At 38.5% G+C, this 13701-nt stretch overlaps 1 protein-coding gene across 2 annotated transcripts in view; it reads left to right on the top strand.

Annotated features, from left to right (window-relative positions):
- The window catches only part of LOC124606703 (venom carboxylesterase-6-like), a 136787-nt gene that overhangs the window by 51958 nt on the left and 71128 nt on the right, over window positions 1-13701 (top strand). For both annotated transcript variants that reach the window (XM_047138730.1, XM_047138731.1), the window contains exon 3: window positions 7443-7587. In XM_047138730.1, the coding sequence (XP_046994686.1) occupies window positions 7443-7587 (145 nt within the window). The remainder of the gene's footprint in view (window positions 1-7442; window positions 7588-13701) is intronic.

Here is a 13701-nt window from a genome sequence, read left to right as displayed (position 1 = left end):
TTTATGAATTAAACAATGCAAGTACCAAAAATACGCAAAGAAATTAAGAATTAAACTATGTAACAAATGAGTGAGCTAGGAGTATACGACTTGCTGCTCAGCTGCTTATCCAACGGCGGCAGGGAGCACACTGACAGGTAGACTGTGATTGCGCGGTTTAAAACAGCGGATAATCGGTTGTCAGCGACACTCCTTTTTTATCGAAATGACAGTCAGTTACTGGCAGAATAACTAGCTTCCTCGGAAACTGAGTTGCGCGCTTAATGACTTGGTTGTCGCCGGAACGTTAAACTCTAATCTTAGTTGTCACATGGCCCTGAGCACTATGGGACTTAACATCTCAGGTCATCAGTCCCCTAGAACTTAGAACTACTTAAATCTAACTAACCTAAGGACATCACACACATCCATACCCGAGGCAGGATTCGAACCTGCGACCGTAGCGGTCGCGCGGTTCCAGACTGAACCGCCTAGAACCGCTCGGCCACAGCGGCCGGCAGTTGTCACATGGTACGCGTGTTGCTACCAATAATGAAAATACAGAAACTGATGACGACAAATGTCTTCATAGACCAGTATATCTCGTTGATCTCGATAATTGTTCGGGGACCTGAACTGCGTCACAGTCGGGACATGAAAGTCGAATATGCGTTCCTCCGTATTATGCATCTCCTTATTGTCCCACGTAAGTGCAATGCGTTTAGAGTTCTAATGGCAGTCATTTGAATTTTGTACACTTTCTGAAATGTAAGGTAAGAAATTTTGTAAAGAACTTGCTTAGTGCCCACTGCTTCGTTTGCTTAGTCTAAACGGTGTGCACAGATTTTTTGTTTTTTATTTATTTATTTATTTATTTATTTATTGTTCCGTGGGACCAAGTTAAGGAGAAGTCTCCATGGTCATGGAACGAGTCAATACATGAAATTATAACACGATAATAGAATCAGATAAAATGAAATATAAAAAAAACATATTCAGGTGACAAGTCGTAAATTTAAATAAAGAAAATCAACAATGTAACACTGGAATTTGCTTAATTTTTTAGCTCTTCCAGGAGCTCCTCGACAGAATAGAAGGAGTGAGCCATGAGGAAACTCTTCAGTTTAGACTTAAAAGAGTTTGGGCTACTGCTAAGATTTTTGAGTTCTTGTGGTAGCTTATTGAAAATGGATGCAGCAGAATACTGCAATCCTTTCTGCACAAGAGTCAAGGAAGTGCATTCCACATGCAGATTGGATTTCTGCCTAGTATTAACTGAGTGAAAGCTGCTAACTCTTGGGAATAGGCTAATACTGCTAACAACAAAAGGCATTAAAGAAAATATATACTGTGAGGGCAATGTCAGAATTCCCAGACTATTGAATAGGGGTCGACAAGAGGTTCTCGAACTTACACCACATATAGCTCGAACAGCCCGTTTTTGAGCCAAAAATACCCTTTTTGAATCAGAAGAATTACTCCAAAAAATAATACCATACGACATAGGCGTATGAAAATATGCGAAGTAGACTACTTTTCGCGTTGAAGTGTCACTTATTTCAGATACTGTTCTAATGGTAAATAAAGCAGCATTTAGTTTCTGAACAAGATCCTGAACATGGGCTTTCCACAACAGCTTACTATCTATCCGAACGCCTAGGAACTTGAACTGTTCCGTCTCGCTTATGATACGCCCATTCTGTCTGATCAAAATATCGGTTCTTGTTGAATTGTGAATTAGAAACTGTAAAAACTGAGTCTTACTATGATTTAGCGTCAAATTATTTTCCACAAGCCACAAACTTATTTCATGAACTACGTTATTTGATACTGTTTCAATATTACACACAAGATCCTTCACTATGAAGCTGGAGTCATCAGCAAACAGAAATATTTTTGAATCACCTGTAATACTATAAGGCATATCATTTATATAAATAAGAAACAGCAGTGGCCCCAGCACCGACCCTTGGGGAACGCCCCACTTAACAGTGCCCCATTGGGACTGAACATCACTACCACTCTCAATATTGCGGAGAATTACCTTCTGCTTTCTGTTCTTAAAGTAAGAGGCGAACCAATTGTAAGCTACTCCCCTTACTCCATAATGGTCCAACTTCTGCAGTAATATTTTGTTGTCAACACAGTCACAAGCCTTCGTTAAATCAAAGAAAACACCTAGCGTTCGCAACCTTTTATTTAATCCGTCCAAAACCTCACAGAGAAAAGAGAATATAGCATTTTCAGTTGTTAACCATTTCTGAAACCAAACTGAACATTTGACAGCAAATTATGCGAATTTAAATGCTCCAGTAACCTTGTATATACAAATTTCTCGATAACTTTAGCAAACACCGATGGCGTAGAAATAGGTCTATAATTGTCAACATTATCCCTGACTCCCTTTTTATAAAGTGGCTTCACTACCGAGTACTTTAATCCGTCAGGAAACCGACCACTCCTAAAGGAAAAGTTACAGATATGGCTAAGTACTGGGCTAACATACATAGGACAATACTTCAGTATTCTGCTAGATACCCCGTCATATCCGTGAGAGTTCTTGGTCTTTAGTGATTTAATTATTAACTCAATCTCCCTCTTGTCAGTATCATGGAGGAGCATTTCAGGTAGCAGTCTCGGAACACTTTTTTCTAAGAGCGCTATATGATTCCCTGTTGGAACTAGGTTTCTATTTAGTTCACCTGCTATATTCAGAAAGTGATTATTAAATACTGTACATATATGCGACTTATCAGTAACACGGACATTCCCACTACGCACTGATTCTATATCCTCGATCTGTCTCTGCAGACCAGCCACTTCCTTTACGACTGACCATATGGTTTTAATTTTATCCTGAGACTTACCTATTCTATCTGCATACCACATACTTTTTGCCTTCCTAATAACATTTTTAAGCACCTTACAATACTGTTTGTAATGGGCTGCTGCATTTAGATTTTGACTGTTTCTAACGTTTTGATATAATTGCCACTTTGTTCTACAAGATATTCTTATCCCTCTAGTCGGCCACCCAGGCTGCCTGTTTGTGCTAGTACCCTGTTTTGAACGTTCTAACGGAAAGCAACTTTCAAAGAGCACGAGAAAAGTCTTGGGAAAAGCATTATATTTATCGTCTACTGTATCAGCGCTATAAACATCTTGCCACTCTTGCTCCTTGATAAGGTTTACAAAGGTCTCTACAGCAACTGGATCAGCTTTCCATAACAGCTGATGGCTATATTTAACACGTGTTGCAGCAAAAAAATCTTTTAGAGTTAAAATTTGTGCATCATGATCTGAAAGGCCATTCACCTTTTTGCTAACAGAATGCTCTTCTAGTAATGAGGAATGAACAAAAATGTTGTCTATGGTTGTTCTACTGTTCCCTTACACTCTCGTTGGAAACAATACGGTTTGCAAAAGATCATATGAATTAAGGAGGTCTACCAGCATCCTCTTCCTTGCACAATCACTTATACAATTAATGTTGAAGTCACCACATATAACTAACTTTTTATATTTCCTATAAAGTGAACAAAGAACCTCCTCTAGCTTCAGCAAAAACGTTGTGAAATCGGAGGCTGGGGATATATAAATAGTTAGAAGTTTAGCTCCGTTAAATTTAACCACACCTGTACAACATTCAAACACCATTTCAGTGCAGTACTTTGAAACATCAATTGACTCAAATGGGATGCCGTTTTTCACATACTTGGCTACTCCCCCACACCGCAAAGAGCTCCTCGAAAAGCTGCCAGTCAACCCGTACCTGGTAAAGGAAGCCTCTGAAGTGTTCAGATATACCAATAATTTCAGAGTCAACATCTATAAGCAGTTCACTAACTTCATCTCTAATACCTTGTATATTTTGATGAAATATACTAATTCCCTCGTTACTCGGATACCTAAGCTTTGTCAAAAGTGGTTCCTTTGTTAGAGAGACTTCCCTTAAGGAATACCTATCAGCTGACTTCAATCTAAAAAAGGTGCAGCTCTAACACCCACTACTGTAGGAATTTTCCCATGAGTGATCCCACCAACCCCACCTATGCTGTCACCTATAAGCCTTGCCAACCTCCACTTCCCATATCTATTGAGGTGCAGGCCATGTCTAGTGAAACCCGTCCTGCTGATGGACTCCACCGACACCACTGAAGTGTGACCCATGCTTTCTGTCATCAGCGCACCCCCAAGTCTCATGTTATTACGCCTGACGGCTGTATTAAGATGAGGCCGATCGTGACGCTGAAACAGTTCCACGAAATGCACATTCGTGTTGCCAGTCTGAGTGGCTATCTTTTCCAGGTCACCATCTATGTCATACTCCCCATCCCTATCAATACTATTACCAGCCCAACCCACAATCACTACCTGATCCTCTTTAGTAAAATCCCTACATGACCCCCCTATGTTAACAGTCACCTGAGCCAATCCTGCATTAGGCTTCACAATGCTGGTGACCTGGTACTCACTCCCCAGCACTTCCTGCAACTGCTGCCCTACACCTCTGCCATGAGAACTACCTAACAGCAGAACCTTCTTCTTCCTCTTCGACTTTGCAACTGTTCTAGTCACCGTAACTACTGAGGTCTGCTGCATACTTCCTACATCTACAGCTACTAGAGATTCCTCTCCACTAGACTCTGACAGTTGGTCATATCTATTGTAAACACCAATAGTAAAACTATCCGAAAATCTTCTTCTCCTAGCAGATCTCTTGCCAACAGCCAGCTCCCATTCCCCAACCCCCTTCTCTCTCCCCATCCTATCTAGCTCCTCCTGTGCGTTTTTCAACTGCACCTGAAGGGCACAGATCTTACGCTCCTACTCCTCTATCAACTTACTCTTGTTACATAACCTGCAGTTCCAGGAGAGGATCTCACCAGAATGCCCACTGGCTTCCCCACTGCATTCCCCCCAGTGAAAATACTTCGAGCAAGTCTCACACCGCAATCCACTACTCACGAACCTACGGCAAAGCCCACACTTCTCACTCATGGTAAAATTTTACTTTTTCTAAGTTCCGCTACTACAATAAGAAGATGTTAAAAACCTGACTACAACAAACACAAACTTACTCTACAAGGGAAGTAACTACTATTATTAACAGTATTAATAAACAACAAATGTGAATAAAACAAAGGACTAATACAGAAAGAGAATCAAACGTCTAATGACACAGTAACGAAGCTGAAAACAGTTCCCAAAAGGTTCTTCTGAAATTATTTCACCAGAAAACACAAAAAACTCCGGTTGAAGACTAATAAAGCTCCTAAATAAACCACTATACACAAACAATTAATTAGTACTTAGCTTTCGATGCGCCGCTACAGCTGCAACTGGTCAGCGTCTTTCTATAATCAAAAGTTTATGTTGTTCACAAACTGCAGCACCTTCTAAACCTTTCATGCTAATTGAGACCATAGAATCAGAGTTTTCTGAGAATTTATTCTGGTAGTTGGAGTCAAAGGTTTTTGTTAATCACGCCTTTTGCCTTCTTGTGGTGATATGCGGCTTTTCGCGGATGATGCTGTAGTATACAGAGAAGTTGCTGCATTAGAAAATTGTAGCGAAATACAGGAAGATCTGCAGCGGATAGGCACTTGGTGCAGGGAGTGGCAACTGACCCTTAACATAGACAAATGTAATGTATTGCGAATACATAGAAAGAAGGATCCTTTATTGTATGATTATATGATAGCGGAACAAACACTGGTAGCAGTTACTTCTGTAAAATATCTGGGAGTATGCGTACGGAACGATTTGAAGTGGAATGATCATATAAAATTAATTGTTGGTAAGGCGGGTACCAGGTTGAGATTCATTGGGAGAGTGCTTAGAAAATGTAGTCCATCAACAAAGGAGGTGGCTTACAAAACACTCGTTCGACCTATACTTGAGTATTGCTCATCAGTGTGGGATCCGTACCAGGTCGGGTTGACGGAGGAGATAGAGAAGATCCAAAGAAGAGCGGCGCGTTTCGTCACTGGGTTATTTGGTAACCGTGATAGCGTTACGGAGATGTTTAATAAACTCAAGTGGCAGACTCTGCAAGAGAGGCACTCTGCATCGCGGTGTAGCTTGCTGTCCAGGTTTCGAGAGGGTGCGTTTCTGGATGAGGTATCGAATATATTGCTTCCCCCTACTTATACTTCCCGAGGAGATCACGAATGTAAAATTAGAGAGATTAGAGCGCGCACGGAGGCTTTCAGACAGTCGTTCTTCCCGCGAACCATACGCGACTGGAACAGGAAAGGGAGGTAATGACAGTGGCACGTAAAGTGCCCTCCGCCACACACCGTTGGGTGGCTTGCGGAGTATCAATGTAGATGTAGATGTAGATATTTCGACAGGAACTTTCATCCCCTAACACACATTTCTGTATATCCAGCCGAGAAATGAAATGCCAGTTTTCATAGATTTAGTTTTTAAATTTTTTAATATAAATTAATATTTTCTTAATGATTTTCACACATAAGGTGTTGAATTTCCAAAAACAGTGACACACGTCTTTTTTATTTCTATCCGAGAAGCCAAACGCAAATTTTCATACACCTAGCTTTGAAACTGCGTTCACAATGAAATATTTCATAAAACACTTCACCCTCATAATGGCTGAATTTCCAAAAACACTGAACCACGTATTTTTTTAATTGTAACAGGCAAGTCAAATACCAGTTTTCATAATTTAACTTTAAAAATACTTTAGTAGTTCTTTAATAATCATTTATTTTTTTAAAGAAACTTTGATCCACTATTTCACCCCCATAGGGGAAGAATCTTCAAAAACGCTCAAACACATATTTCTTGATTTAAGACCGGGTAACCAAACACCAACTTTCGTAGGTCTGGCTTAAAAGTTATCTTAACAGCGACATAATATCAAAAAACATTTCCTCCCATATTTCACCCCCTTGGGGGTCGAATTTCGAAAAATTCCTTCATAAATGACGCGTACAATATAAGATCAACACCCTGTGCTAGTTTCAAGTTTCTATCCTTAGCGGTTTTGGCTTTGCCGTGATGAGTCAGTCAGTCAGTCAGTCAGTTAGTCAGGTAGTCGGGTCATTGCCTTTAAATATAGAGATTAGTATAAACTTAAAGCTGCACACAGTGTATAACGATGGAAAGTTTAGCGAAGGAAAGTTTTTCAAAAAATCTTGAATACGGACGATACTCTCATTTGTTTACGTGACAATTCGACTACTTTCAGAGATGCATACCCATGATAAAATCTCTGCTACATACTTCTTGTCTTCAATCAATTACTGGTTTTAATCTTTTCGTAATAGATATCATTCTTCAAAATATCTTCTTCATTCATTGAAGCAAGTACGTCATATTTAGGAAAACAGCACTGCTTCCATTCCATTATTAATATTTTTTCCGAAGTATTAGTTCTATGAATGGTGTTGATGAGGTATACAGGTGTTGTATATGCATTATCATTATTCTTCCAGCTGAAACATACAGAGCCGCTTCCAGTCATGTTCTGGATTCACGGAGGTGGCTGGGTTGATGGTGGTGGATCTGCTTATGGGCCAGACTTCCTAATGAACCACGATGTCGTTCTTGTCACGATTAACTACCGTCTTGGTCCTTTGGGTAAGTAAAAGCAAACTGCGGAAGATTTATATGTAGTCTTGCTTAGGAGAACAGACGTCAATTGCACAACAAAGGAGCATAATATTCCATGGTTAAGTAAAGTAATTATTATCACGGTTACATTCGTCAGGAAACTAATACTCTGAAAGCACTTGAACGACTTGGACTCTTATCACCCCCTACAAACAATCATGTGAGTTCGTCTCACGTGATAGTTATTTTAAGCGAGGAGCTACAAGCCTATACTCATAATTTTCCCTGACTCGAGGTGACGCTGCAATCAAAGTGTCAGATGATACCTATGGGCAAAGATAAAACTGTGATGAAAGGCATCGTCTTAAGACTTTGAAGGTTTAGGTGATCCTGGTATCATAATTTCTGATTCTGGATCCACTCGGATTGAGGGTAGTGTATCAGCTAGGATAATTCGTCGGTCTGATCGTTTTGTGAGAACATATCCACCAACTTCAAACAAACAAAACTCACTTAAGTCATATAGTATTATCTGGTGGTGTGGCGGCTGAACTGAATATAATGCACCAGGTGACATTGAGGTCTAAGAGCAGGTCTCATCTCAGGTGGCAGTGGCGTTCCAGTCCTTGTCTGGCCATCTTGATTTTGATTTTCCCTGTTTGTGTTACATCGTGCCAAGGGAATATTGGAGAGGTGTTTGAAACCCACAATCGCAATTGTCCTCCCGTACTCAACCATTTTAGTGACTGACACGACACAATTAACTCTACCCCCTTCCATCCATCACAAACAAATAAAATTTTTCTAGAGACGGTGCAATAGTTTGCCTAAAACCCGCTCCTTACATTTCAAGAACGACTTTAGAAGTCATTTTACAAACCTCATTCTAGTATACTTCATTCTTAAAAATTGTTACTGTCTGGCAGATGCAGAGGTTGTATCTTCTAACTGATAGCTAAAACTTAGTTCAAGTATACCTCATTCTTAAAAATTGTTACTGTCTGGCAGATGCAGAGGTTGTATCTTGTAACTGATAGCACAAACTTAATTCTAGTATACCTCATTCTTAAAAATTGTTACTGTCTGGCAGATGCAGAGGTTGTATCTTGTAACTGATAGCACAAACCTAATTCTAGTATACCTCATTCTTAAAAATTGTTAATATCTGGCAGATGCAGAGGTTGTATCTTGTAACTGATAGCACAAACTTAATTCTAGTATACCTCATTCTTAAAAATTGTTACTGTCTGACAGATGCAGAGGCTGTATCTTGTAACTGATAGCTAAAACTTAGTTCAAGTATACCTCATTCTTAAAAATTGTTACTGTCTGGCAGACGAAGAGGCTGAAGCTTGTAACTGATAGCACAAACGTAATTCTAGTATACCTCATTTTTAAAAAATGTTACTGTCTGGCAGATGCAGAGGTTGCATCTTGTAACTGATAGCACAAACCTAATTCCAGTATACCTCATTCTTAAAAATTGTTACTGTCTGGCAGATGCAGAGGCTGTATCTTGTAACTGATATTGCAAACCTAATTCTAGTATACCTCATTCTTAAAAATTGTTACTGTCTGGCAGAAGCAGAGGTTGTATCTTGTAACTGATAGCACAAACCTAATTCTAGTATACCACATTCTTAAAAATTGTTACTGTCTTGCAGATGAAGAGGTTGTATCTTGTAACTGATAGCACAACCTAATACTAGTATACCTCATTCTTAAAAATTGTTACTGTCTGGCAGATGCAGAGGTTGTATCTTGTAACTGATAGCACAGTCTTAATTCTAGTATACCTCATTCTTAAAAATTGTTACTGTCTGGTAGATGCAGAGGTTGTATCTTGTAACTGATAGCACAAACGTAGTTCTAGTATACCTCATTCTAAAAAGTTGTTACTGTCCGGCAGATGCAGAGGCTGTATCTTGTAACAGATACCACAAACCTAATTCTAGTGTACCTCATTCTTAAAAATTGTTACTGTGTGGCAGATGCAGAGGTTGTATTTTGTAACTGATTGCACACACTTAGTGCAAGTATACCTCATTCTTAAAAATTGTTACTGTCTGGGAGGTGCAGAGGTTGTATCTTGTACCTGATAGCGCAAACCTAATTCTAGTATACCTCATTCTTAAGAATTGTTACTGTCTGGCAGATTCAGAGGTTGTATCTTGTAACTGATAGCACAAACCTAATTCTGGTATACCAAATTCATAAAAATTGTTACTGTCTGGCAGATGCAGAGGTTGTACCTTGTAACTGATAGCACAAACCTAATTCTAGGATACCTCATTCTTAAAAATTGTTACTGTCTGGCAGATGCAGAGGTTGTATCTTGTAACTGATAGCACAAACATAATTCTAGTATGCCTCATTCTTACAAATTGTTACTGTCTGGCAGATGCAGAAGCTGTATCTTGTAACAGATAGCACAAACCTAGTTCCAGTATACCTCAATCTTAAAAATTGTTACTGTCTGGCAGATGCAGAGGTTTTATATTGTAACTGATAGCACAAACTTAATTATAGTATACCTCATTCTTAAAAATTGTCACTGTCTGGCTGATGCAGAGGCTGTTTCTTGTAACTGATAGCACAAACCTAACTCTAGTATACCTCATTCCTAAAAATTGTTACTGTCTGGCAGATGCAGAGGTTGTATCTTGTAACTGATAGCACAAACCTAAATCCAGTATACCTCATTCTTAAAAATTGGTACTGTCTGGCAGATGCAGAGGTTGTATCTTGTAACTAATAACACAATCCTAATTCTAGTGTACCTCATTCTTAAAAATTGTTACTGTCTGGCAGATGCAGAGGTTGTATCTTGTAACTGATAGCACAGACTACATTCTAGTATTCCTCATTCTAACAAATTGTTTCTGTCTGGCAGATGCATAGGTTGTATCTAGTAACTGATTGCACAAACGTAGTTCTAGTATACCTCATTCTTAAAAATTGTTACTGTCTGGCGGATGCAGAGGTTGTATCTTGTAACTGATAGCACAAACTTCATTCTAGTATACATCATTCTTAAAAATTGTTACTGTGTGCCAGATGCAGAGGCTGTATCTTGTAACTGATAGCACAAACCTAATTCTAGTATGCCTTATTCTTAAAAGTTGCTACCGTCTGGCAGATGCAGAGGTTGTATCTTGTAACTAATAGCGCAAACCTAATTTTAGTGTACCTCATTTTAAAAATTGTTACTGTCTGGCAGATGCAGAGGCTGTATCTAGTAACTGATACCACAAACATACTTCTAGAATACCTCATTGTTAAAAATTGTTACTGTCTGTCAGATGCAGAGGACGTATCTTGTAACTGATAGCACAAACTTAATTCTAGTATACCTCATTCTTAAAAATTGTTACTGTCTGGGAGATGCAGAGGTTGTATCTAGTAACTGATAGCACAATTTTAATTCTAGTATACATCATTCTTAAAAATTGTTACTGTTTGGCAGATGCAGAGGTTGTATCTTGTAACTGATGGCACACACTTAGTGCTAGTATACCTCATTCTTAAAAATTGTTACTGTCTGGCAGATGCAGAGGTTCTATCTTGAATCTGATAGCGCAAACCTAATTCTAGTATACGTCATTCTTAAAAATTGTTACTGTCTGCCAGATCCAGAGGTTGTATCTTGTAACTGATAGCACAAACCTAATTCTAGTATATCTAGTTCTTAAAAATTGTTACTGTCTGGTAGATGCAGAGGTTGTATCTTGAAACTGATAGCACAAACCTAGTTCCAGTATACCTCAATCTTAAAAATTGTTACTGTCTGGCAGATGCAGAGGATGTATCTTGTAACTGATAGCACAAACTTAATTCTATTATACCTCATTCTTAAAAATTGGTATTGTCTGGCAGATGCAGATGTTGTATCTTGTAACTGATAGCGCAAACTTAATTCTAGTATACCTCATTCTTAAAATTTTTTACTGTTTGGCAGATGCAGAGGCTGTGTCTTGTAACTGACAGCACTAACCAAATTCTAGAATACCTCATTCTTAAAAACTGTTACTGTCTGGCAGATGGAGAGGTTGTACCCTGTAACTGATAGCACAAGTTAAATTCTAGTATACCTCATTCTTAAGAATTGTTACTGTCTGGCAGATGCAGAGGTTGTATCTTGTACATGATAGCACAAACCTAATTCTAGTATACCTCATTCTTAAAAATTGTTCCTGTCTGGCAGATGCAGAGGTTGTATCTTGTAACTGATAGCAAAAACCTAAATCTAGTATACCTCATCCTTAAAAATTGTTACTCTCTGGCAGATGCAGAGGTTGTATCTTGTAACTAATAGCACAAACCTAATTCTAGTGTACCTCATTCTTAAAAATTGTTAGTGCCTGGCAGATGCAGAGGCTGTATCTTGTAACTGATAGCACAAACCTAATTCTAGTATACCTCATTCTTAAAAATTGTTACTGTCTGGCAGATGCAGAGGTTGTATCTTGTAACTGATAACTCAAACCTAATTCTAGTATACCTCATTCTTAAAAATTAATACTGTCTGGCAGATGCAGAGGTTGTATCTTGTAACTGATTGCACAAATCTAATTCTAGTATACCTCATTCTTGAAAATTGTTACTGTCTGGCAGCTGCAGAGGCTGTATCTTGTAACTGATAGCAGAAACCTAATTCTAGTATACCTCATTCTTAAAAATTGTTAGTGCCTGGCAGATGCAGAAGCTGTATCTCGTAACTGGTAGCACTAACCTAATTCAATTATACCGCATTCTTAAAAATTGTTACTGTCTGGCAGATGCAGAGGCTGTATCTTGTAACTGATAGCACAAACCTAATTCTAGTATACCTCATTCTTAAAAATTGTTACTCTCTGGCAGAAGCAGAGGTTGTATCTTGTAACTGATAGCACAAACCTCATTCTAGTATACATCATTCTTAAAAATTGTAACTGTCTGGCAGATGCAGAGGCTGTATCTTGTAACTGATAGCACAAACCTTATTTTAGTGTACCTCATTCTTAAAAATTGTTATTGTCTGACAGATGCAGAGGCTGTATCTTGTAACTGATACCACAAAAATAGTTCTAGTATACCTCATTGTTAAAAATTGTTACTGTCTGTCGGATGCAGAGGACGTATGTTGTATCTGATAGCACAAACTTAATTCTAGTATACCTCATTCTTAAAAATTGTTACTGTCTGGCAGATGCAGAGGTTGTATCTAGTAACTTATAGCACAAACTTAATTCTAGTATACCTCATTCTTAAAAATTGTTACTGTGTGGCAGATGCAGAGGTTGTATCTTGTAACTGATGGCACACTCTTAGTGCTAGTATACCTCATTCGTAAAAATTGTTACTGTCTGGCAGATGCAGAGGTTGTAACTTGTATCTGATAGCGCAAACCTACTTCTATTATACGTCATTCTTAAAAATTGTTACTGTCTGCCAGATCCAGAGGTTGTATCTTGTAACTGATAGAACAAACCTAATTCTAGTATATCAAATTCTTAAAAATTGTTACTGTCTGTTAGATGCAGAGGTTGTATCTTGTAACTGATAGCAAAAACCTAATTCTAGTATACCTCATTCTTAAGAATTGTTACTGCCTGGCTGATGCAGAGGCTGTATCATGTAACTGATAGCACAAACCTAATTCTAGTATACCTCATTCTTATAAATTGTTAATGTCTGGCAGATGCAGAATCTGTATCTTGTAACAGATAGCACAAACCTAGTTCCAGTATACCTCAATCTTAAAAATTGTTACTGTCTGGCAGATGCAGAGGATGTATCTTGTAACTGATAGCACAAACTTAATTCTATTATACCTCATTCTTAAAACTTGGTATTGTCTGGCAGATGCAGAAGTTGTATCTTGTAACTGATAGCGCAAACTTAATTCTAGCATACCTCATTCTTAAAATTTTTTACTGTCTGGCAGATGCAAAGGCTGTGTCTTGCAACTGACAGCACTAACCAAATTCTAGTATACCTCATTCTTAAACACTGTTACTGTCTGGCAGATGCAGAGGTTGTACCCTGTAACTGATAGCACAAGATAAATTCTAGTATACCTCATTCTTAAGAATTGTTACTGTCTGGCAGATGCAGAGGTTATATCTTGTACATGATAGCACAGACCTAAATCTAGTATAC

Source organism: Schistocerca americana, chromosome 3, assembly GCF_021461395.2.
Source record: "Schistocerca americana isolate TAMUIC-IGC-003095 chromosome 3, iqSchAmer2.1, whole genome shotgun sequence".
NCBI classification, from domain to species: Eukaryota; Metazoa; Arthropoda; class Insecta; order Orthoptera; family Acrididae; genus Schistocerca; species Schistocerca americana.
This window is presented reverse-complemented; position numbering and strand designations above follow the sequence as displayed.